Source organism: Struthio camelus, chromosome 2 (genome assembly GCF_040807025.1).
Source record: "Struthio camelus isolate bStrCam1 chromosome 2, bStrCam1.hap1, whole genome shotgun sequence".
Classification (NCBI taxonomy): domain Eukaryota; kingdom Metazoa; phylum Chordata; class Aves; order Struthioniformes; family Struthionidae; genus Struthio; species Struthio camelus.
The window spans coordinates 12,348,374-12,375,235 of record NC_090943.1 but is presented as its reverse complement, the minus strand read 5'-3'; the positions used below and the strand labels follow the sequence as shown (position 1 = coordinate 12,375,235).

Sequence of the window (26,862 nt, the reverse complement as noted above, 5' to 3'; positions counted from 1 at the left end):
TATAAATAGGACAAAAATTCTTTTACATTTTTTCGCTACTGCTTTGAAGTTATGATCTGATCAGTCTAAATCCTTAATCCTTTATTACAGCATTATAAAGTGATGGGTTCATTTCGTCTTAATGCAGATATCTTGATAGGAAAAGAAATGTCACCATTGGCAATAAAGCATGCAGACAGCAACTAGGATAGATGCCCCTGCCCGTATCACAAATAAATCATTTCTGTGATTATTAAATAAAAGCCATTTATTTGACTTGATTTCAGAGTGTCATGAACATGATGCATGTTATAAGTATTCCATATTCCTTAATGAAAGTGAATCCACTGTCATGGATACAGAAAGTCTGTCAATACAAAGGTAAGGGACAAGGATATACAAAGGTATGTTTTGAAGACAAAATCAAAAGGATGAGTTCCTCGTAAACCTGAAGCTGTAGCTAAAATAACTTTCCATTCTTATTGCAGCAAAAGTTGCTTGTGTAAAATCCAGAGACATGCACTGGGCATTGGTGGCACATCGAGATCAGAGAGACATCAACCTTTCCTCACTACGTATGCTAATAGTGGCTGATGGTGCAAACCCATGTAAGTGATGCTTCTGCAGTCCAGCAGAGAACAGGACACATATTTTCTATCTTACATTTAAAGTTCCAATCTGCGGTCATCTTAGCTATAATGTTTAACAAAGTATCAGGTTTATCTACTGCAAACTACACAATTTTTATGGAAACAGTAATTAATTTTGGATTTTTTAAAATATATTTTTCTTTAGCTAATCCTGAAGCAAACTTGATATTCCACATAACGTTAAGTTGCAGTAAATCCAGTTTTGTTTAACATGACAGCCATATGTAAAGGGTTGAGTAAATAATGTTAAGCTATAGAAAGGGTCAGAACATTTGCTCCTGAATGATGGCACCCAGATGTATGTATCACTGAAAATTTTGGGGAAATAGTTATAATACTCTAGAGAACTGCATCTGGATCACTTCATGACAATTAGTGGTATGAACTCTTTCTCTATATTATTTAAGATACCAAGGTATAGACGTCCTGCTTTTTTATAGTAGCTTGCTTTGAGCTTCTAAATTAATTCTTTAATTTGCCTCATTTCAAAAAAAAAAACCTGTAATGAAATTCATATTGTAAATCTATCAATAATGGCTTTTCTACGTAAGTACAGTGAAAGGACTTTATGCTCAAAAATTAATCTTTATTCACTGTGTGTATACACAACTGTATATATACGTATGTATATATAGTTGTAACTATAGAAAGACTTCTTTCTCAGTGTCACATAGGTCCTTTATAAACTTTTTGTCCTGAAAAGCCTATATATGCATTAAGTATGCTTGCAGTTTGAATAGCATCACTTCAGAAATCAGATTATTTTTCTCCTCTGATTTTTTTTTCCTTACCCCAGGGTCTATTTCTTCCTGTGATGCATTTCTCAATGTCTTCCAAAGTAAAGGTCTCAGACAGGAGGTCATTTGTCCCTGTGCTAGCTCACCGGAAGCTCTCACTGTGGCTATTCGAAGGTACTGTGTTACAAAAGTTGAATTAAACACACTGTAGAGTATCTATGGTAATTTGAAAATAAATGAAAAATTTATTCAAGATTGAATCTGCATACCTAACTTCTGACTGACACGTTTAGTTTTCATTTTATTTATGTCCAAAGAGGACATACAAGGCAAATTTGGAGAATAACAGTTTAGCTTCAGAGTACTTTATAACATAGCTCCCATTTCTGTAATTGTAAATGCAACAGTTTTAAATGCAAAAGCTAGTTCTGTAAAAAGACGTGGACAAAATGCCACCATAAGCATACAATTAATTAAAATGTGGGAATTTAAATAGAATTGCTGTAGAGGAAAATCATGCTTTAAACTAGTGTGTTTAAAGAGAATTACGACATTCTGCAGGTTGTTTTTGGCTAACTGTCACTTCTTAAGCATTCATAGACTCTCAGTAGTCATCTGGAAATTTCCTTTGAGTCTGTGGGATTTGTGCCTAAAAATGAAATTGATAAATTCTGGTAAAACCAGTAAGCCTTATGTGTATGAATGTCAGTACGAAGCAGTCACCTGTCCAGAGTGTTGTGACACACAGTAAATGACGTTAACTGTTGCCTATTTTGGCAAAATTGTGCAAAAGCTGCCCCTTGAATGGTAGGTGCTTTGATTTTGAGTTCAGATTCTTACAGCCATTTGTAATTGTTTCACATGTTAAAACATGCAGTATAAAACTGCAAAGCACTGCAATAGTATTAATAAAATACTTCTTGCCACAAAGTTTAAAATATAATGTCCAAGTGAAATTTAACTAGATTTTCAATTGTCTTTCCAATGAAACATCACAGGAAGAAAGACACAAGCCACCAACGTGGTTGTCTTTCAGCCACTTCATTATTAACTTGAAAACTATCTATCAGTGACTCATCCTGTCCAGGTTAGTCTTCTTTCTGTAAACTGCACTGTCTCAGAGAGCACTTTGTTCAGCTCTGCCAGCCTCAAACCTGGTCTCAGCCCTGTCTCATGGACAGCTCTCATGGAGCTCTTTCCTTAGGATGGATTTTGCTGGTGTAGGCTGTGCCGACCTGCTCTCCCTCTTACCCTGGAATTAGCTGTTGCTTGTAAATGCAGAGTACGTTGCTTGTGCTGAACACGGATTAGCAGGAGAGTTTTCATTTCCTCTGTTAGACCTAGATACTGCCCCAGATTGCAGGCTCAGAAGCAGGAGAGCTCAGTCTGCTGCATCTCAATGGCGGTGGCTGGCTTGCCCTTTCTAGACTTAAATTCTGTGCTTATATCCAGCTGAAGTGCTAGAGATCCATTTTCAAATTAACTAGCATTGAGGGCTTGCATAAGAAAATTATTAACACATAAAATGGTTGATGATTCAAAAAAAAGCATTTTTATCTTCAGTGCCTCACTATGTAATTGCGAAGCTGTTCTTACTACAGCGAACGTTACTGAACACTCATCTGCTTTTTGTACAGTCTGTGTAGTGGTAGGATAATATTAGCTGAACTTGGAAGCTTTAATATTTTTTATTTTATTCAAGCCGTCTCCACTGACAGTAAAGTCATTATCATACAAGTTTCAAAGAGTTACAGCTGAAGGATACATTAAAATGACTCCCTAGAGATCACAGATCCAGAGAGCTCCCTATTAATGCTCCAACTCCTTCATAATCTATGGTGTATTTTTACTGATCTTCCTACAAAGCAGAGTAAGAAAACCAGCCCTCTATTGAAATACCCTTGTAATTTAGAAAAAGAGTAATAGCTACTTTAGGCTTAGAACTGAAGCATAAAGCCTCATATTTAAAGGAATATCTCATGTAAATAGTGGTCAAGTTATTTGTGGTTTTCCCCTTTGGTGTACTGTATGTGACTCTGAGCTAAGGGAGTTCCGAAGTTTAAATACGGATCTGTGCCCACTTAAACTAATGACAGAAAATAATGGTAAAATTAGTTGCATCTGCAAAAGGTAGTGGTATCTGTTCTCAAAATGCTCTACGGCTATTCAGTATGAACAAATAAGCTTTGAAAAGTACACATTGTCCCCATTTCACAGTTGAGGAAACTGAGGGGTAGGGGTTTGTCTGGTGGGCTACCTGCAATCGCTTAACATATGAAGTAGGTGTAATTATACCTTTGTCTTTTTGCTCCCATCTTACTCACAAGATTTATCTTCCTTTTTCTAGTAGACATTCTTAAAGAATGTCAAATCCTGCTTAGAAATATTGAATGTGTAAATAAAAGGACTTTAAAATAAATTATAAATACATTGGAATGGGGCTGTTTGTGTCCCATCTTCTTTCCAAGCGATTTCCTTCCTTCTGCTTGTCAGAGATACTTATTTTGAAAGTGCATAGGACAAAATAAGACATATTCCAGGATTATTGTTGACCAGATACCTTCCAAGAAGGGTGTACCTATACTGTCAGACCGCTTACCTCCCCACTTCACTCCTGAATCCTGGTCCTCTGTTTCCCCTTTTGGTGTAAGCTAACTAGCTGCCTGCAAGAGGCTGTTCAAGCACATTTTAGCTGGTGACTCCAGGACCCACCTCAGACTACCAGAATACCAGAAGTATTCTGAAATAACAGCTGTGAAGGGCCTGTTGTGTGGACTCGGGGTCCTCAGCACCAACTTCATTCTGCAAACCTGCTTCTAGTGCGCTGCACCTCTTGCCGGCTTAAACAGAGCTGGTACCTAGACGCAGGCTATACCGGGTTTAACTCCATTGGCTAGTCTTCCAACACGATGCGAACAGGCCTGGTGCCTCCAGCTTCTCTCCCTCCCACCCCTACTGCTGTACCTGCGGCCAGTGTCTGTCACATCTGCTCCTGCTCTCTTTTTTAGCGGTCTTTGGATGTGATAAATAACTCTAGAAAATGTGTGTGAAAGTCTAGCTGGCCTCTCCTCTTAAGACGGTTGTGAGAAGCTGTGTGTGCCTGTTAGAGACAGGCATTCTGTTTTCGTGTTTAAGAGGTCCTAAGCCATAAAGTGTATGTTTTGGGGGAAAAGGGTGAGAGAAAGTTGATCAATAGTGTAATTGAAAGTTCCTTTTATATGATGGGAATGTTATTTATTACTGCTGCTTGTTTACTAGCTCCATTTGTTATGCTCTAATGCATTTTCAAGCATGCCCACATCTTTCTTTGTTGACAATGTCACTTGAGAAATACACCTCATAAAACCTATTAATTGAAATTTATAGTACCGATCACTGCCAGTCTTACATGAGCATGATTGGCTAAGGCCCATCTAGTATTTCAAGCACAGTAGAGGAGAAATGTCATATAAAAGGACATTATCAGAGAAGAAGTAGTTGTGTTGTAATGGATTATTTATGAAAAATTCACAATCTTGAAGGGAATATCGGCTATTTCATCAGTCTTGAAAATAGCTGGAATCTGTCTGCTCTACACGGATGCGTTATCCATAACCAAATCAGCCTCACGTTAGCCTCCGGTTTTGCATTTGCAAGTGCAGGGCGGTGTAAGAATCTGACATTTTACTCTGGCTTAATAACTTGCATAGGTCAACATTAATTTGCTCAACCAACACTCTACATATACGTATAATTGTGTTCACAGATACAGCCTGCAGTTCTGTACTGCAACAGGTTGGCAGAGAGCTTGTGCTACGCTGTGGAATCATACAGTATGTTGGAACTGATTTTGAGCAAGCCAGTGAGTTACAAAGATGCTGTGTCCACACGATTGTGGCCATGAATGAGGAAGGTGTAATGTGTTTTAATTTTCGTGGGGTAATTTAGCATAATTTGTTTTTATTTAAATTTTATGCATAAAAATAAAGATAGTAAAGTGCAACAGTGCTCCAGTAAGAATAGGGAAATGCTTACGTTTACCTGATGGTGTACACTGTCGTCCACTCATCCTACAAACCATATTTGCAGGCCAACAGATGACAGCAATCAGCCCCCAGGCAGAGGAGTCCTCTCCATGCATGGTCTCACTTACGGGGTGATTCGAGTGGATTCTGAAGAAAAACTTTCCGTTCTTACTGTACAGGATGTTGGCCTAGTGATGCCAGGAGGTGAGGATTGGAACAACTTTCTTTAAAACTAACTATGAATGGATTCATACTAACTATGAATAGATTCATTATTTTAATTAATTTACTGTATAAAGTCATAGGTGGGCGTACTTTGCCATTAGATAACAGGGTTTAGGATTAGAATATGTATGTTTCAAAGAAATTTAGTCCAAAAACATTATGTAATCATGAACATTATGTTCATGATTTGGAAATCCTAGGATTTCCTCTCTGTGGTTACCTCAGTGGATCACTTTACACACATTAGCAGCACTCTTCGAACAATCTGGCACAATGTCAGAGCATCAATTCATAGACTAGGAGATACTGATACAGAAAATAAGAAAGCTGGAGTCCTACGTCTGGGGGATGTAAATAGTACATGCGTCTGACCCAGCTGAGATTCATATTGTAAAAGATTGCTAGCAAAAGGCTTGCAGAAGTTTTCCCAAAATCTTGTGCGAAGACCTGGTTGTCAGGAAGAGGAGGTATGACTGAACCGTTCATATTGATAAAAACAGAATGAAGCATCTGCTTCTAAAGATGGAGATAAGATTTTTCATATGAGCTAGATTTTAAGTGAAATGTTATAGAGATTGGAAAAGATAATACTGCAGTTTTTCATAACTGAATATCTGTTATGCACCAAATGAATAAAACCTAAAGTACGCATCTTACAAAATTTCAGCTGAACAACTTAAAATAAAGGAAGAGGAGATTGGTCATTGTCTAAAAGTTATCATATAAAATACTATTCTAGGTGTACAATTATGTACTTCATTCTACAAACTCTGATACGAGGCGTGCACTCTCCTTTTTATCCTCAGAGAGAGCGAAAGGTCATTCAAGATTCTTTACACTTGTACTTAAAAGATATTTTGGTTTGTTTCTGGTCTCCCCTATTCACCATATTGTCTCTCAATCGCAAAGTCTGTGCTCATGCTGGACTCTTACTACAGGGATTATAGCTAAAGCAGCATACCTGATTCTTATTCACATGGCTCACAGGTAAACCTGCTTCTTCCTCAAAGCAGTGCTTTCTAATCCCTCTGCTTTAGCTCCTACTGTCTCCACAGTTCTGCAAAACCAGTGAGAGGAAGTCTGAGCTCTGAGAAATTCTTAGCAAAACAGCTGTACTAGTCTGCTGGAATATCTTAATCTTTCATATGGTGTTACTTAGGGAGAGGTGAATTGCCTGGTTGCCTCTCTCTCACTGGCAGTATAAGTACGATCAAGGTCTCATCTAGAATATTTCATATTGCACCGATGGGAGCAAATCATGTCTTCAGAATGCAGAACTGAGAACGCAATCGCACTTTGCAGAGATATTACCAATCAACTGATAATTTTAGAAAGCAAGGCAAATTAGATTTTGTTTTCAGTGCAAAGACTGGGTTTACATAAAAATCTTTTCATTCTTTGTGTAAATATTAGTTTGTTAATGTTGAACACTTTAGTGTTTGAAAAAATGTTTGTTAGACATTAACATCTACATATAATTTATTTGTTTATGTCAACTCCCCTGTAATGTCTTTCCTGCAGCATTTATATTACTCTGTAGTTAATTTTATAATATTTTTTAAAGTTCTTTGCTCTTCCTCTAGCTATAATGTGTTCAGTGAAGCCAGATGGAATTCCTCAGCTCTGTAAAACGGATGAAATAGGAGAGCTTTGTGTATGTGCTATTGCAACGGGTACATCATATTATGGACTCTCGGGCATGACCAAAAATACTTTTGAGGTAAGCTGAGGAAAAACTGCTATATAGAAACCTTCCTTTTTAGCTCTTTTCTGTTAGAGGATAGCGTTTTACATAAAATATTGGCTGTAATAATAAGAGAATATCAGCAATAATCAATGTTTGTGGCTTGGACCTTGGGTACTGTAGCCAGCTAATCGGCACTGAATCCCTTTTCATTAAGCGCAATAACAGATCTTTACGGGCGTTCAGTTCTGGCTCTGAGGAGCTTTTACTCTAGTTCTGAAAGAAGATATGCGGGGATGAAACAATCCAAAGGAAAGCAGGAAGCAGGACAAAGTTCAAAAGCTAATATTGTGCAAGTGCCTGAGCTAGCTACCTGCAGAACATGATTGTTGCAAACAGTAGGAATACTGCTCTGTATCTTTAAAAAGCAGTTTTCAACATGTCCACAGCCCAGCCAGCATTAAAGCTTTGCGTTTCTACAGAATCCTGACAGGTATCTTCAAGAAATATCTGAATAACGAAGTTACCCTTTCCTATTTAGTCCCTTCTATTTGAATTGTCTTAAGGGAAAGCTCTTTTGCTTTTTGCAGACTCTGTTTTCCAGGACGTTTCAGCTCCACTTTAGACTGCTGTATTCATAACTCCATTTTCCCTGCTCACTTCTTACTGTTAACTTCTGTTGAAACCAGTATGAAAGGCTGGACAGCTTGGAGAAATAGTGAGAAAACTGAGCAGAAAATGTTCTTAAATTACGTTCTGATCCTTTTTCCTTTAATATATGGGGGAAAAAAATAAGAATAATGCATTTACATTTTCCTTAAAAAAATGCTCTTTCTAATATTACCATTTTTTGTAGTCTAAACATGGCTAATTTCTCCAGCAAAATGGTTTCAGCTTTCAGTATGCAGATCGGAACGTTGTAAGCGCTATACCCCAAGTAATTAGTGGAGACTGATGGATATAGTTTTCCATCGTGCTGTTGAAGCCAGGAATCCCACCATGCTATTGTGATGTGCGGTTTGTGGATCACTGATTGCTGTGCTACAAGAGCAATTAGCATTACGCAGTGTGAACAGTAATCCTGGATTTGACGGATTTCATGGTAGAAAGGTAGAAAATACTCATTTTGGAGTACTTACCGTAAAAAATCGTTCATAACTGGTAACTGGGTCAGCAGTTTAGCAGGACAGTTAAACTTATTCTTAATTGCAAGCAAATAAATTGCCATTGAGTCAGCAGGGACCATTCCTTAAAGTTAAGCATGTTCTTAAGGGTTCTCCTCCATTGGGACTTTTTTTTTTAATTTTAGTGTCTAATTCGTGTAGCAGGGAATACTGAGAGTCAGAGAGTTTTCTGCTCCTGAGATGAATTACGGCTGAGGATGTAGAAGTTTTAAATCTGTTCAGTAAGAGTCATCCATGTGCATCTGACAGCAGAATTTGACCTTTCTTTTCAGATGAGCCTTGAAGGACACTAATTTCATGGTCTTCCACTTAAATAACTTGCATTTAGACTCTTTCAGTTTAAAGAAGAGACTGTAGGAAAGTGTGGCTATATCCGAATGCAACCCAAAGTAGCTCATATGCCAAAAGGACAAAACTATGGTAGTTAGGATAAGATAAGCAGAATAAATTGTCCTGGGTGGAACTCCATCCTGTAGAAGTCATGTACACACATGCTGTTAAAACTAGCTCTTTTAAAGAGTCTGTCTTTTAAAGGACTACATACGTGCAACATAAGGCATTAACACAGGTATTGTAGGGACAGTATCGACCTTGAATAAAAATGTGGTCAGCTCTAAGAATCTCTAATGTACAGTACCTTAAAATAGCTTTACTTCTGGCCTATTTATCTTTCTGTAGTATGCTGGAAATGAGCAGGAGGTACTGAAAGAACCTCTACAGTAATATTTAGTTTTATGTCTGAGGTCCCCTGTACATAAGACCTCACGTGGTTTTAGCTCTGCAAAGCCTTTTCATTATTCAGTGTTACTTACGTTATTTTCGTGTGTGATGTAAGTGATTTACAAAGCCATGGTTAGGGAAAATGTGTATGGTAAACAGAGTGGGATTCAACTTGCTTAACCTCAGATTTCTGAAAATTACACGCTAAAGTCTGGTAGTCCTCTGATACTCTCTTTGTAGTCAGCGAAGAGAAAAGAGCATCACCAGAGACCTGTTTATTTCATTCCACAAGAGCCATCTGAGAGAGCATGCTTGAAATATTTAGCAATATGATACCTGTGTATAGGACTGAAGACCTGAGTTTCTGTGTTTTACAGGTGTTTCCTATGACGAGTTCTGGTGGTCCTATCACAGAATATCCTTTCATAAGGACTGGGTTACTAGGCTTTATAGGACCAGGTGGACTTGTCTTTGTTATCGGCAAAATGGATGGTCTGATGGTCGTCAGTGGAAGAAGACATAATGCTGATGACATTGTAGCAACAGCACTGGCAGTGGAACCAATGAAATTTGTCTACAGGGGGAGGTTTGATCCTTTCTTTTCTCCTGATAAAGAGAAATCATTATTTTGCTTAGACTCAGTGTAAGTGACCCAAAATGCTTTCAGAAGCCAGTGCCTAATCTACACTGGGCTTTCTGAATGTTGCTGATATCAGTAACATAGCAATGATATGAAATTTCTTTGCAGTTTCCCTATAGTGATGTTTATATGGCTATTTCTATGGCTAGAACCAGAAGACAGCAGAGAAAACCTAAGACAGTGCTGAGGCAGACTTTAGGAACCAAGATCAAAAGCTGTGACTTTAAACTTCCAGTTCAATAGTTAGTTAATTCTGAAGGTGTTGGCTCAACAGGATCCTTCTGTCTGGCTGGAACATGTCCAATGTACCTAACACTGGAGTTCTTGAACATGACAGCTGTTCCCTGGGTGATCCTCCTGAGATGCTAGAACTAAGCAGGAGGCATCTAAAACATCTAAATAGGCTAATGCTGTAACATGCACTCACACCTGATCACAGCAGACCTCTCACAAAATGATGTTACAATTGCTTCCTTTTAGGTGGCCGAAGAAGGTGCTTGCATTGATCGTTATATAAAGTATGACAAAAGCTTAACGACAAGCTTGGGGTGACCCAGATTTAGTGCCTTTCTTGTGAACCTGAGAAGGTTCGCATCTCCAGCCCTGCCATGAGATTACTGTTATTCTAGAACAAGGTGCCCTCTTCCTCCACTTGAAGTTGTGCAAAACTGTTCATGTTGCTTTTTTTCCCTAAAAAATGTTAATCAGTGCACCAAACATCGGAGTAGTGAGTAACAAAATCATAGTTACGGAGGGTTAACTTAGGAGACAGGATCTTTTTTTTTTTTCATTATGCTGGCACTAAATACTGTTCTCTTCTTCTCTCCTATAGAATAGCAGTGTTTTCAGTGAGTGTGCTGCACGATGAAAGGATAGTTATCGTTGCTGAGCAAAGGCCAGATTCCACAGAGGAAGACAGTTTTCAGTGGATGAGTAGAGTTCTCCAGGTAATGCTCTTTATGTGCATTTGGAAGCTATTTCTTCTTGCCTTCGGTTCTTTTTGTTGATCTTTAAAGTCCCCTACAGTAACCTGTCATTTGTCTTTGAGTATGTAAATCCACCTTCAGTTGTGATTGCACCTAATGAGCACAAAACTCTTCTGAGTGACGATTCTTATTTGGGTTACACGTATCCCTTCTACCTCCTTTCTTCCTGCATGGGGGCATAAAGAGCAGAATGGCTGCAGTTGCTCCTCCAGTCCCCTCTCCCTGCCTCTGACAGTGAACAGCCACTAACCTTAAATTTCAGAACTTCTGGAAAAAGGAATTAGCACAGCCAGAACTAGTGAATTTTGTGTTACTCGACCAGAGAAGATTTTCAGCAGTCTTGCATCTTTGTTCTGATTACGCTGGCAAGTGAGATGTTGAGCCACTTACTGAGCTTCCACATCAGAAAAGTTTTCACCAACACCTGTACATAGAGACCACGTTTAGTCATGGAGCCCGGATACAGATTCTGTGAATTGAAGGGAAGTGATTGATTAGCTCAGATGTAATCATCTACACTGAAGCTTTCTGCACAGAAGACACCTACTCCAAGGGAATCTGCAGTATCACCACTCCAGCTGCCTGGTAGATCATACAAGGCACATACTACCAAGTGCAAACCCTCCTTGGTCTGAAGCCAAGTGAAGCAGCGCTGAGGAACCATGGTCTTCAAGCCACTGATGATAAAAAATCCTAGTCTTCTTATATATTGGAGCCCAAGTTAAGGCAAATGTCATGACCTTATTCAAAGGTTTTTCAACTGGAATGTTCACACAAAATATCAAAAACTTTGGAGAGCAGTCACTTCCATCTCCTCCATCTCTATAATTAAACCATTTCTTGCTCAGAAGCAAGAGGTAACAGCAAAAGAAGTCTATCTGTTGCTACCCTGTGAAATGGTTTCACCTCTTTCTACAGTTGAGCACTGGTTACTTCTGTTTAGCCTTCCTTATCTCCCTTTCTGTCTGTCTGTCAAGGACTCTTCTTGGGTGACTGTATTACAAACATACTTTTTGCTTTACCCAAGAGCCAAAGGAAAAGATCCCACACAGTTCAGTGATGTTTTTATTCATTATTTCTTTGTCCTGAATAAGAAAAGAAATTTTTGTCTTGAAGTGCTTGAAGACACTGAATAAATAAGCTTTCATCCTTCTCAAGACAGCTTTGTCTGTTCTCTTGGTTTAATAGATAGCTGCTTTTCATATAGCTGGAGACATCTCGTGTTCGCACTGGATCTAAATTGTTATTAAGACAAGCTAAAACCTTTAAGTTATCCATCGCACAGAGAGCCTTTGAAGCAAGGGTAACCTATCTGGGAATGAAGGGCTTTTGGATTGCCTGTGCTTTGATGATTTTTATCAAGGAAAGAGCCCCTAAAGAAAAGGTAGAAATTCTGGACTTACACTTGTCCTTTTTTCTCAGCTGAGCCTTTTTTTGACTTTTACACAAATTGTATCTTATTTCATCATACACAGTAGAATTCAATATTCAGCACTGTAGGAGTTCTGTGTCAGAGTGCTCCAGCCAGAAGACAAGCCCTATTATTCTGAATATGAGCAAGCCACACAAGTGTCTGGGAATGATAGGCCATATATCAAAGTACACATATGCGTGGCTGCTTTCAGCACCCGTGTGTGAAGTCTTTAGCTTTGGCACACATCACTATGTGAACAAGAAGTTTCTCATTCCTCTTCAGCTGCGATCTAAGATGGAGAACAGAAGCCAAGAACATGCTGGATGCATTGTGCCTCCTTCCTGATCAGGGTTTTAATGACAGATGTCAGGAAGTGGTAGCTAAGGGCAACTGAATCATCTGCTACACTTTTATCACAATTCACAGTGTCTGTGATACCAAACTATATCAAATTGCTATCCATTTCTCATGGTAGCTGCAAGACTTCTCTGTCACGCTCCATGTGCTCCCCGGTGCCACTCCTACTCTATACTGCCTGCTATGCCTTGCTATGTCTCTGCTCCTCCTCCCTAGGGCTAAGCTGCCCTTTGTAGGACTTCTTCCCAGTGGGTTACACCTTGCTCTGACTCTCCCCAGCCCTTCTTCCTTCTCGACAAAGCGCTGAAGCAAGATAAAGCTGCTATGTTGGGCTGTGTCTGGGGGTTTTAGCAGAGGCATGGTTGGGAGGGAGCAGTGGGGAAGAAGGTGTCTTGCAAGTAGTGGAGGAATAGGGTATTCTGCTGACATGGTGAGTAAAGGTCCTAGGTCCTGCAGAAGTTCAGTTAGACCAATCCTAGGTATTCGTTCATCGCCCAGGCTGCTGTAAACTGTTCTGACCCTTCAGTCAGAGTTGTAATTGCTGCACCTGGCAGACTGCACGTTGGTTTTACCAGTGCCAGCACACTGGCCGGACTGGACAGAACTAGACGAAGTGAGGAGATCTAGTGCAGAACGGAAGAGCGCCTGCCAAGAGAATTTTGTCAGAATGGGATATTTTCTCAGCTTGGACAGCACAGCAGGTCTGGACTCTGTGCAAGTATTTCTAAGTAGTTTTCTCAATGAAACAGAGGAACAAAGATTTCAGTTTCACTGTTTACTTCTGGCTGGACAGAGTCATTTCGAAAACCAAGCCATGTCATAAAGACGCATGATGCCAGCTGTGTCACAAGTTGACAGGTACCCTTCTGTCTCAAAATTTTAAGGTTCATTTCATCAGTGCTCATCCTTGTAAAATAAAATCATTCACCTGCCTCAGAAATGTGCTAAATTCCAAAATCTGAAAGGTGACAATTTTGAATGACCCACATTTTATCAGACATTGTGCTTACAGAGGTAGCTATCAAAGTAGAAAGTGTTCAAGTCCCTGGGGGATCATTACTTATAATACCCCGCATCCCATCAGAACTGGATGCTACTTTCCATTCACAGACTCTGGGAGCCACACTGTCATATATTTGAATAAGAAAGAATGGTCACCTATCCTAAAACAGTTTTTCTTAAAACTGCTGTCAGGCGAGAATCCCATAATTTATCACTGCTTTTCAGAACCTATAAATAACAGTATGAGATTATGATGTTTTCATATTTCTGCCAGCAATGTGGGACAGTGTTTGCTGGTTCTCATATATACCTAGCTATTCACAAGATTTTAATCTTTCATACTGCACATAGACCAGCAGCGAGGTCTTCCACTACTACCCTGAGATCTCCTACTATTAAAACTGCAATATTTGTAAAATGAGCAACTGTTTTGCTGTATTGTCTTACCAAATTTTACAATAAAATAAATAAAAACGAAACAAACAAAGCCAAAAACAAGCAAAGCATTATTTAGAATCTGTGCTGAAGTAACCAGTAATTTATTGGTTTACCCATAAGTTAACTACTGTAAATGATTATTGATTTGTCTAACAATATAGATTATATCTCTGAAGCAACAGTTGTGTGTGTGCTTTTCTCACTATCAAAAATTCAAATGCAAGTTAAGTATATTACGTTTTTCAACATTTAACTTCTCATTAGAGATGCCGTCTGTAATTTATTTTTCAATCTACTTGGATATCTGAAGTTGCTATCTTTTCTTAGCCCACTTGCGACAATTTTTTTTTTACCAATGGAAGGAAAAGATCCTGTTAAAATGTATACGGAATTAAAATCTAAATACATGTATATTCATGTTTTACTAAATAAATTACATAGATAGTGAACCTCTTCCTTACAGTTTTTTTTTTGAAAGTAATATAATTGACTTCACTTTTCAAATAATGAATATGGTTACTGTACAGTTAAAAGATGCTTATATTTCAGATTTTCATTCAACATCTTTTTTTTTCAAGTGGATAATTTCATAGTTTTTCTGTATATTGTGTTAGTTCCTATTTCTGCCCAAGGTTTTTTTAGGCAGTAATCACGGAGAGAAATGCTTTTTTTTAATCTTAGAAAAATTAAAAAAATTCATAAGCTATACAAATTGGTAATGATTGTGTAGCATTTGAAGTTTTTCTTAGCTCTTGAAGATGGACTGGATGTTAAGTTCTTGGGATTCCTTTGGATTTTAATTCTGGGAAGTGCACAGGTTAAAATCAGTTTCACCACATGAATTGCCAGCCCATCTTAGTAATAAATCTCCAGGATACCTGCTGCTAGTGTGTGCCTAAGGAATGCCTATGTAGCATTTCTTGATAAGTTTTTGTGTATTTTATCACCAGGTGTTTGATTGTTTTATAGCTTTGCAATGATTATAATGACGTCAGTGTTATATTTCCATCCACCTGTTCCCACTGAAAAGAAACTCCTTATCCCTGGCATTGCTGAAGTACTCTGAGTACTTGGTACAAATCTTTGTACTGTCAGTTAATTATTAGGTCTCCTTTATGTGGTAATTCAGAACAAGAAGTGTTTATTATGATGAAAAATTAGCCGTTCCTTAAAATCAACTTCCTACTTTTTTTAGGCTATTGACAGTATTCATCAAGTGGGAGTTTACTGCTTAGCACTAGTACCAGCAAACACTCTGCCTAAGACTCCGCTAGGAGGAATACACTTATCAGAAACCAAACAGCTTTTCTTGGAAGGATCGCTGCATCCCTGTAATGTGCTGATGTGTCCCCACACGTGTGTAACAAACCTGCCCAAACCAAGACAAAAACAGCCAGGTAAGATGAGTGAATGCAAGGGAGCCGTGACTTAATACTGGGTGTTCACGATACGGTGCGGAGTAAAATCAAGTAACTGTTAATGCTGGTGAAAATCCTCCTTGATTAGCTGATCCTGCTAAATGTTTTAAATGTTTTAAGTATATCATTTGTTTTGGGGGAGGCGAGAAGAGTTGCCTTCACAAAGAATATAAAGAAAAATGCTCAGTAAAGATGAAGATATTTAAATCACTGAAAAGGCCCTGCTGAGACCATACCTGAGTTCTTTGTAAGTTCCTGGTCAGTCACGATCAAAGAGGGTGAACTCAGGTTGGAGCAGAGAAAGAGAAACTCTTGACTTATTTGAAGGCTAAGTTTGTAGAACAGAAGTAGAGAGGAGGAGAACTGTTACCACGAAGTAACAGTTTGGAAGAAGAACAAGTAGTTGAAAACTGGCCATGAATAAATCAAAACCAAGAATGAGGGTAAAGGTTTTGACCAGAGGAAGGAGGTTCTGGATTATCCTCACAGAAGGTGTAGTTGAGGGCCACACCCTAATTAGTTTTAAGATGGTTCTTCAGCAATTCTGCAGCACAGTATGAAAAGTATTGTATGAAATGGTACAGCAAGGCACTGGATGCAGATACTGAGAAGGTCTTTGTAGCCTGCTGTCATCCTGTCCTGTGTTTGGTGACTCATGCTTGATTAACTAGAACCTGTTAAGCAAATCTTTGACTTTGAAACTCATTGCAGATTTTTGTACCCAAGTAATCTCAAGGATTTATGGATCTGTGGTCTCAGGCTTTATTAAAACCTGAATTCAGCTACATTAGCCTACGTGCTGATTACTTTCCACCTTGAAAAATAGCTTGGAATGTGAAGTGTCTTCACTCTCTAGATCTCAGATAGGAGGAATATCTACCGTTGAATTCAGTGCATGTTTGCAAAAATAGCCAACTTATTTCTTTAATTAAAATGCTTGGACAAATGTTTCAGAGATCGAAAACACCATTTTAATTTGCAAATGCTGGGAATGTCACAGGCTAGCAGCGACTTCCACTAACTTAACGAGAATCTGAAAGCAATGACGCCAGTTAACTGCAGTGCTCACTTTGGCAGGTCCGTGTTGCTGCATCCCAAAATAATCACTGAATTAGGTAGGGTCAGGCAGTGGAGATATTTAGACGTGTTATATACATTATATATTGCTATAAATGGTAAAAGCAATGCCAGAAAGACAGAAATCAAACTGATGGCACCACCATCAGTTTGCATAGTTCCATTTCGCACAGTTGTGACATATCCAGAGAATATTGATTTCATTTCTTTAAAGCAGAGTAGTTAGTAGACATTGTTTATTGTACATTATCCAGTTACTTAGAAATCTCATGTTTTAACACATACACCACGTACCTATTATCCATCATTTGGACAAAGTTTGGACATCAGGGACTAAAAGTAAAGCTTCATGTCACTTGCACTTGAGCAGTAATCCACTCTGTAGAAGCAGAAAACAAATGTTAACATGAGTGTAAATGACATCTGAGAAACGGGCATTGTTCAGTTATAGCAGCCTGCAAAACGTTAGTGAAATCCAACTCATGGAGAAGTGTCAGTCCTGACATCTTCCTTTCTTCTGAAGTTAAATTCTCATTCTTCAGTCCCTACATCCTGCTATAAGATTTGCATATATTTTATCATATGCACCATCTGCCTTCCTAATCCTTGTCACTTCATGTCTATAGCAGTTACAGAATTGCTTACATGGTTGCAACTTAGCCCTGGGAACAGATGAGAGAAATAAGAACATTGGCCCTGAAGCCTGGATACATCCTATCTAATTTTAGGCACTGAATGAACATGCCTAAGTTAAGAGCTGAATTTTGCTAAGGTTTCTTACATTAAGATAAACAGATGTGTCTCTGACTGTAGAGATCCCATGGTAAATGGACTCCTCAGTTAAGTATATAATTTAGATAGTATGAACGCAGGCCTGTGTAACTTCCAGCTGCCTCTGGTCTGTCAGCTAAAGTTAGTATCAACAATACATTTCTCTAGCCATGGATCTCTCTGAAAATGTACCAGATTTCAGAGGTTGTATATTTTTTTAAATTGAGATGTTCTTAAGGTTTCATCTTATGGATAGCAATGAGGAAAAAATCATTTAATGCAAAAGAAATAAAAATAATTTTCATCCATAAGCAAAGGATCTTTATTGTATTCAACACTTCTGATTTATTTTAGAAATTGGCCCTGCCTCTGTGATGGTGGGGAACTTGGTCTCTGGAAAAAGAATTGCACAGGCCAGTGGTAGAGACTTGGGGCAAATAGAAGATAATGATCAAGCCAGAAAGGTAAGTTAAATTTCTCCAGTATGTCTTGTATGTACCTAACTGGCTTCCGAAGACTCCGCAATACATAGGGCATAGTATTATCCCATAGTTTGTTGATCACATCTGTTAATTCAAACTGACTTGTTTCAGGAACCCCTTTACAGAGAAATGGGCAATAGCCAATGAAAGGGGATCCGTATGTTTTATGTGTGCTTGGGATAATAGAAGAAACGTGGTGGAAAGTGTTAACGGGGCTTCCATCACAAGTCACCTTCTGTTGCATTTTATTTCACTAGTTCAAGTGGAGTCCAGAGAATTCTGTTTGCTTATATGATCCTGAGCTTATTTTTTGTTATTTTGATCCTGTTAAATTAAGTTGCAATTCAGCTCTTTGGTGGGCTTATCTGAGAAATTAATACATTCTAAGCCATATCAATATAAATTTATAGTAAGAAGAAAAAGAGAAGCTAAAGGATGAAAATGTTGCTTAGATTCAGAGTGATTAATAAGAACTGGTTTATTGCTTTGAAAGTGTATGTAGTAATACATCAGAATCCCAGCAGTGGCTCAGCTTGCAGAGAGGCTTGTGTAACTGTGCAAGAGCGTACTGCTGTAAGTATGTGTGATGCCAAGAGAATTACTGTTTCTGGGTATTCATGTAAGCTGTAGAATATGAATGAGAAAGACATATGTAAGCTAGCAAAAATACATTTTTTTCCATTTTCTAAAGACAAAAAGTTAGTGTCATGACCATCCCTCTGCTTTATTTTAGTTCCTCTTCCTCTCAGAAGTTTTACAGTGGAGAGCTCAGACCACTCCTGACCATGTGCTTTACACTCTACTCAACTGCAGGGTAAGATACTCAGGCAATTACTTTGACAAGTTATCGTATGCAAAATCACACCTTCGTATTTAAACTGCACCTGCTTGCGCTATGGCTGAGTGTGACTCAGCCTTTCTGTTTCTTTCCCCAGTAATACTCAGCTATTATATCTCATACTCACTGAGGCAGAGAGGAGAAGCGAATAATCATTGGCAGTTGTCAAAATATAGGTTGTTTTTGTATCAAACACCTCACCTCATACATTTCTCATTTCTTTTTCCACCGCATACAGGTTGTGGGAGAGCTGACAGTGCAGTTCTATTTCAATCCCGTTCATTCTGATAAGAATAGTAGTATTTAATACTGCTCACCATCCTGATTTCTGATTTGAAAAGCACAGGCTTGACAAAACCAAAACATTTTCCCTAAATAAAACAAGGAATGCTGGCTTTGAGAGTGGGCTCTCTGGGGAAAAGTGTGAGAATTGGGAAAATGAGGTAAATAGGAGAAGAGGTGTGTCCGGAATGCAGCAAAGTCTGCATAGGACCACTAATATATCTCTCTGCAGAGAGATATGTGGTGCCAGCCTGGCACGACATTTCATTACTTGTCAAAAATGAATTATGCATGGCACATGGTACACAATTTGAGTTTATTAGGAATAGATGATTGCATGGTAAACCAATAATTCTCTGACTGCTTTTACATAGAGCACAGGAGAGCAAGAAAGTCTGATTTCACCCAGTACGTCTTGACACATCTGCCAATACTGGGAAACACATCTAGTGCATGAGGGGGTTGAGGAAAGGTGAGGCTCCGCATAGTGCTTTTCCCTTGTGCCCCCTAACACCACTGCTGTTTGCTGGCAGCCCGTGTGGTCCCTACCCAAGTTAGATGGCCTCATAAACCTCCAGTCATTTGTGAACCTCTGTTAAATTACCGTGTACTGTACTGACAGGATATGCTTCCCCAAACCTTATTATACTACTAATACCGAAGTACTGTTTGGGACTACCAATGCTTCATTTAATAATTTTTTTTTAAATTCACACTAGTAGCTACCATTTAGTGAACGCTTGCAACTTCACAGATAATAGCAAATTAGTAATTTGATTATTTTGTGGCAAGAAAGCTTGAGAAGCTATGCGGTTTGTGTATGCAGCATTACACCATTGGAAGAATGCACGGTTCCTTTCTGTAAGTTAGGAGCAAAGACGCTTTGAGCAAGAGACAGCGATACGTACAGTCCTGGCTCCTCCACACAGGCTGTTGCTTTTGAGCTTTAAATAATGCCAGACTTCCCATGCTGGCAGAAGGGTGCGAGCAGTGGGTGGGAAGACACAACATGGAGAATGAGGATTAACAGAATAATTTATCATTCCTTACAAACGAAAAATAGTTGAATATGGAAATCGAGTTTCTCCATGCCTTTAATACTCTTAGTGTGGAGTATCTCATCATATGATATTTGTTTCAGAGGTTTAATGTTTTGTGGAAGGGAGTGACAGGTTGGTGGGTTTTAACATCAGCAAATTTTATTATCCATCTTGAATTTTTTGTTCTAGTCTGTAACTTTCCCCTTTTTGTCTTTGCTGCACATTTCCTGTACACTTTGTTCTAAAGCATCCAGACTGCTTGCAGATGATGACCAATAGAAATCCACTGAGATTGCTATTCTGCTGAAACCCAAGGCTTCAGATAATTTGAAAGATTTCTAAAATTAGCACAGAGCATTGTTTTTAGTGTGTTTGATGACGAATTGCAGCACCTTTAGGCTGTGGAACACTTCATGTGAAAGACGCAAAGGGAAGGATTGCCTGGCACTTGCCAGTTACTCTTGCACAACAGCAGGGCAGTTTTTCCCTGCGCTTCACATAAACAAGAGTCTTTCTGGTGCAGTTAAGTGCCAGAAGTCTTAGATGTAGGCCATCCGTTTGCACAGGCCTAATTTGCAGCAATTCCCTTTCTCTAGTGATGGGGCCTGGGATTCTGGTGCATTTGGAGAAATAAAGGGTCTTTCTCTCCATGACTGTGAAAACAGGCAATTTCTTCAAAGGACAAAATAGGAGTGCAAGCATGGAGACCTTGCTGCCGGTCTCCAATGAGGTGGTCACCCAGACCTGAGTTGACTTTGGCCGCATTCAGAGCTGGCCAGATGGAAGCCATCTGTAGTCCAGAAGCCCTATCGCTGCACATATCTTTAGAGGAAGCTTTCCTACATAGGAAGATGGATTCAAATTGTCTGCAGTGTCATCAAGTGTGGTTGCTGAAGACTGTAAAGAGGAATACTGAGCCCTTTGCTCTTTGTTTTCAGTTAGGTTCTCCTCTGCGTTGACAGTGATTCAGATGTAAAGTTTGTAAATGCCAAGAGATGCACGCTAACACGCTGGGCCACCTCTTTAGTGCTAGACCTTTATCAAACAGCTCTCTCCTCTCTGAAGCTTATGATCAATAAATGCTGTGGTGGCGCGTCAGATATTCGTGGTGAATAGAAATCAGCAATCAAGCCAAATGCTTGTTATTTCTTAGTGCTTGTTAAAAGACAGTGTAAAAATATTTCTTTAAAACAGAACACCGCATTACTTTCTCCCTGAGTAATGGCAACGATAGGAAGCTTTTATAGGTTATCTTTTTGATACATTGTTCATTTTATAGCCCCCTGGAAGCTTTAAACATAAATATTTTCCTACCAGATTTTTTTCTCAATTTCTTCAGCTCCTCTATTTTTAAGTGAATTTAAGGCTTGTGATGAGGCCAGGTGTGTTATAAGAGCACTGGAGGCTGAAATCCGCTTTCTCCGCAGAGCAGGCGCACAGAGGCAGGAGAAGCGCAGGCCTTCCCCGTCCTGCCCTGTCTCTTTACTCAGCCCAGACCTGGTCAGATCAGCTCCGGAGCGGGCCGTCTTTCCTGTGCGCTCACTCTTAGACTGCCCTTCCGCGGTGTCAGCTGCGCTACTGAATGTTGTGATACAGATATATATATTTGTGTATATATGCATTTGTGTGTGTGTGTGTGTGTGCATACACACATATGTATTTTTAGGCAATGCAAGAACCATACCCTCATCCAGCTTAAACTACTATATCTGTGTGATAATTTTGGGCTAGTACTATTTGGGCTGCCTCAAAAAGTCAGACTCTCTAGGCTGTTGTGACTTTCCCTTTCTTTTGCATGCTGACCAGAGCTGCAGAAATTCAACAAAAGCCTCTCTTTTCAGTTTCATTTATAAGCATGTGCTTAGCTTTTGTTTCAGGCTATTTTTTTCTCTGTCACAATGTATTGTTTTCACCTATGTCTTTTGTCTTGTGTCTTTGAAAGTATTTCTGGTGTGCCTTTCGGCCTCCTTCCAGCATGCAGCCGTTGAAGTGCAATTTGCAGGATTGCTCTCCACATCTTTTTTGGATTGCTGCAGAAGACAGTAAATGCACTTTCCGGGCTGTGGCAGGGATGCTGCGTGTGTAGCGAGGGAAAGCAGTAGCTGTTACATGGCCTGGGTATTAATGCACTACTGTTAACCCCTTGCTTAAGACAAAACACTGTTGAGATTGGAAGGTACAGGGAGACAAGTGGAGCATGTTCCTATGCTCAACAAGGTTCATTTTTTTTTTCCAGTTTGGCATAAGGCTGAAGGTTCCCTCAGTTAAGTCGTTTGACATATTGTGGCTTTATAAAACAGCAGCACCTCATCCGGAAGTTGCTTATAAGCTGAGGAAGGAAAATAGAGTTCACACTGTATTATCTCCTTCTGTGACATTTCTCTTACTTCCCCATGCAGGGAACAATAGCCAACTCACTAACGTGTGTCCAGCTACATAAACGAGCTGAGAAGATCGCTGTCATGTTGATGGAAAGGGGGCATTTACAAGATGGAGACCATGTGGCTTTGGTTTACCCACCAGGTAAAGAGCAGCCATGGTTGGTCGCTTAGTACTCCCCAAAGTTTGTGATGTAAGAACCGTTAGACGGGTGCTGCACTGACGGTATGGCCACCCTGTAAACCAAGAAAACAGATAATAATTGGCAAAATGTGATCTATTTGCCTCATGTACATTGCTTTGAATTTAATGAAACATATTTAAAGGAATTTCTCTCTGGGTATGTGTATGTGCATGGAAATTACTTCTTGGGTTCGGGTTAAGATTAACCTGTGCTTTTAAGTATCTTTCTTATAAGCAGTCAAATTTAAGCACTGATTTGTTCTGCTTTTCTTTTAATGTGCTGTAAATACACTACTTTGTGAGCGAACTGTTCTTCTGCTGAAATTTTCCAAATCCTGAGTATCTGTAGATCCACCTACTGTATTTGCCCTTGGAAGTGCTGCATTTCATGAGAGTAAAGCAACAACACCCTTTGGAGTAATCCAAGATTTTTTTGAGAGGAAATATGATGAAAAAATAGCGAATGACGAAGACGCACCAAATTGTAATCACTATTTCCTGTGTAGATTTTTAACCTACACGACTATCTGTGATTTTGATTTTTATCCTTTGGCATAAGGGCTCTTAAGCTTACTTTAGTCAGTACCATGTTTGATATTTGCTTAGAAATATTTCTAATCTGGTGCTGCTCATTTATCTTTAGCATTTCATGCATCTTAGTGAAATAAACAGTGTGATTTAAATTCTGTATTGCTATATGTGGGTTGTAAGGATGCAAAAACTAGTTACATCTTTATAATTCATTCATAATTTGTCAGCAGTTGATATGATAAGACTTTTCCACAGAAGGAGGCCAGTATTTTGAACTTAAATTTTTCCTTTATTTCATTTTCCATGGATAAATCACTTTATTGAAGGAGCAGTAAGCTGCCAGTACTCCAGATCCTTTTCCACTGAAAAAAAACCATTCCCCACTTTTGCTGGGGGATCCCTCTTCTTTTAAACTCTCACATACAAATTTAAATTTAGGAATATAACTAATCTGTAGAAATCAGTCTTTTTAACAGATGACTTTGGGATCATACAGGTGGACAGTTCACCTGAGTAATGATTCGTGGTTCCAGCTGTGTGTGTCGTCTTTGGTATCTCATGCTCAGGAGGCTAGTGCAATTGAAAGGAATCGGTGAAGCTGAACAAATACTGGCAAGGGGCTGAAGAAGAAGTCTTTTAAAGGGCTTAGTCTCCCATTTAACCTTCTGGGTTTAGTTCCAAGTAATATTTGTGCTGACATAGGTGTATGTGATTAAAGGGATTGATTCTCAGGGAAGATTTTTGTTTTGTTCTTCATGCAGGAATAGACCTGATTGCCGCATTTTATGGTTGCCTGTATGCGGGCTGTGTGCCAATAACAGTTCGACCTCCGCATCCCCAAAACATAGCTACAACGTTGCCTACAGTGAAGATGATTGTGGAGGTGAGCAGAGGTCTGGAAGTGCATGAGCAGCTTAAATGGGCAGCGGACTAGCGTAGTCTTTATGAACTATAGCTTAAATGAGTGTCGTAGGTCGAAGATTCATATTTGTTCCGAAGACCCAAGACTTGAATGTGTTGCAGAGTCAACACTACTTAGCAGCAAAAAATCTTCCAACTTTCACTGTCGCTTTATACAGCAGCTGTGCTACTCCTTTCAGGAAATATTTTAGAAGTGCTTTCTTATATTGAGCTATATGCCAAGAATGGTAGGTTTCCTTATCTGGCAGGGCTGCACTGGCTGCTGGGAAAAAAGCACAATGGAAAGATTGGCTTGACCGGATGGTGATTTGTGCTCAGCGGTCTACATTTAATTATTTTGCCGTTTGAGGCAATTTCAAAGTTCTGTTGTGATGTTGGCTGGTGCGTTGTTTCATCCCGAGAAGTCTTACTCCAGCTTCTTCATTTAATACTTTATTATGTATTTTGGCTGTATCTAAACATGCTTAGTCTTTGTTGCACGTAAATAGTTGCATTGAGCATGTTAGTGAGAGAAACAAAATGGTTGCAAAGAGATAGTCGCGTGTATCTCGTAGTGTCTAATCTATTAAATGGAATTCTTAGTCTCTGAAATAACTTAAGAGAAGTTTAAGCAAAGTAATTTTGACATTTTAAGTTAATGTTGATAATTTATAGTTGTAAACACTAGGGATAATTATAATCTGTGGCTTTCTTCATAGCATCAGTTGCCACAAAATATCAGTAAAGGTATCAGAAGTTGGCCTGTTATCTTCAAGGTTCTCATTATTAAATATCTGCCAGCTGACAATTTTTAAACTTCAGTGTTTAAAAATTATAAAAGTGACATAAAATGTCTTACTTTATTTTTCCTTTGAGGTCTAAAAGCCAAACTAGATATGGTTGGTTTCATGTCTGAAAAATTCTTGGACAAGTCTAAGATGCCGTGTAATCATTCTCTTCAATAGACTGACTTTAAATAAAATATCGAAAATTACCAGCCACGTTAATGCCGGTTTGACTTAAAAGCTTCTCAGCTCTGATTCACACAAGGATTTTCTTTCATTTTGGAGAAGGATGACCTTGTAGAAATTAAAAATGAAGCTGTTCCTTCACTGCCAGTGAAATGCTTTAAAGTTCCTGGTATGATGGGGTCAAAGCCAGCTCTGACATGCTATATATCAACACAGCACCTTTTGAAGTCAGTAAGAATTGCTTCCGAGAGCAAAATTTGGCCCATATAATTGTGTTTTGATGATGAATTGGTGGTAGTAAAATGTAACTGAACATTATTAGATTTCATTCTGTGTTAGTAAGAGGTCTAATTTAGCACAGACCTGAGTATAATTTGATTTGATGAAAAACATAAGCAGGATGACAGGAAATAATTATTGTCCTATCTGGAGCAGTTGCTAACCTGCCCCACTCTTTCTCCTTCCCACCTTCCCTGTTGTTTACGCCTCACTTGTTATTCTCCTGGCCTGGAGACTCTGTATTTTTTCCTGAGCCTCCTAATTTTTCAGGTAGCATGATTTCCGAGAGGGCTAGCAACCCTTGAAATTCCCTTCACTTTATGGCTTCGCTATGGCCGACATCAAGATTTACATAGATTAATTATTTAAGAATTATCTTGTCTTATCATGACAGTGGCAAGATCGGAGTGAAGGATGCTGCAGTGAACCCCGGTTTCAGCTTTCTTCAGTTTTAGCCTGATATATTTGAAATGTTCATACGGGGAACTCATGGGGTTATGAGAAGTAAGGAGAGCTTGAGTCAGTGCTCACATGTTCCTAATTTCCTCATTTACTGTATAAAGCTGACCCCCATGAGGTTAATGTCTATAGAGGCTGATCTCTTCTGCGTAAGTGGTAAAATTTAGTGCGCATATGGTTCCTGATTTCCTTAGGTTGCTAAACCTTGGGAATTTAGTGTGCAATGAAATGTCTCCACTTCCTTAAATATAAAAATATTCTTAGCAATATTTCTGTGCACAGATTCTCAAACTTTGGAGAAGAGTGGTGCTGCCTTTTCAGTTTTTTCTCTGCACTATCTGCAGTGATTAAATGTTCCTATTTATGTTTGTCTGAATATTTGCTTAAATATATTGAGTTAATTTTTATAATCAGTAACAAATGTTCTTGTAGTTGCTACTTTATTTATGCATTTTTTTAATAGATACGCTCAAATGAGAATACCTTCAGCACATACCATTTAAAATTCAATGCAGATGGTAGCTGCGGTAAATTTGCCATTCCATTTCTTAGTGTCATTTGCAGAATTACTGGTCTAGAGCTACTTATGCCAGTATACAAAGAAGAATTCCCAGTGCTTTATCACGAGCACAGGAATCAGAAATATATGGGTAATATAAAAAACTGACTTAAGATAGTAAAATTGCTCATATAAGTGTCAAGTTAGGTTTTGGTTTATGTTAAGGTAATGTATATAAACTAAGATATATTACCATCATATAGAAAATGTTCTGGTCACGGTCTAATGTACTAGCATCCTAGGTTGATAAGCGATATAACGTGTTGGAAAAGTCACATCCTCCATATTAAGGTACTGCTAGTTTCATTGCAACAGTCTGCTCAAAGAGCAGTTTCCATGAGATTTATAAAAGTCACACGACTTTGTCTGCTTTGTGAGCTTCATTTTTTGTGCATCCTTTTACTTCCTGATTGGAAAACATAAGACTAATAAACCTGTGTCCTGTTCTGGCAGAAAATAGATCATCGTTTTGCTCATTTTTGTGGGAGAATTAATCAGTATCCCATTGTGTTATTATTTCTTTGTTTAAATTCCTAGGTGAGTCGCTCTGCCTGCTTAATGACTACACAATTAATATGTAAATTGTTACGGTCACGAGAGGCGGCAGCAGCAGTGGATGTCAGAACATGGCCCCCAGTACTAGATACAGGTGAGTATTAAGGCAAGGAGGATG

At 38.9% G+C, this 26,862-nt stretch overlaps 1 protein-coding gene across 7 annotated transcripts in view; it reads left to right on the top strand.

The window, feature by feature from the left end:
* The window catches only part of DIP2C (disco interacting protein 2 homolog C), a 337,417-nt gene that overhangs the window by 254,422 nt on the left and 56,133 nt on the right, over positions 1 to 26,862 (top strand). For all 7 annotated transcript variants that reach the window (XM_068934312.1, XM_068934308.1, XM_068934309.1 and 4 more), the window contains 13 exons: positions 267 to 360; positions 468 to 587; positions 1,426 to 1,540; positions 5,435 to 5,574; positions 7,179 to 7,315; positions 9,561 to 9,769; positions 10,656 to 10,770; positions 15,216 to 15,417; positions 17,641 to 17,750; positions 18,502 to 18,582; positions 22,328 to 22,451; positions 23,783 to 23,904; positions 26,727 to 26,838. In XM_068934312.1, the coding sequence (XP_068790413.1) occupies positions 267 to 360; positions 468 to 587; positions 1,426 to 1,540; positions 5,435 to 5,574; positions 7,179 to 7,315; positions 9,561 to 9,769; positions 10,656 to 10,770; positions 15,216 to 15,417; positions 17,641 to 17,750; positions 18,502 to 18,582; positions 22,328 to 22,451; positions 23,783 to 23,904; positions 26,727 to 26,838 (1,681 nt within the window). The remainder of the gene's footprint in view (positions 1 to 266; positions 361 to 467; positions 588 to 1,425; positions 1,541 to 5,434; positions 5,575 to 7,178; positions 7,316 to 9,560; positions 9,770 to 10,655; positions 10,771 to 15,215; positions 15,418 to 17,640; positions 17,751 to 18,501; positions 18,583 to 22,327; positions 22,452 to 23,782; positions 23,905 to 26,726; positions 26,839 to 26,862) is intronic.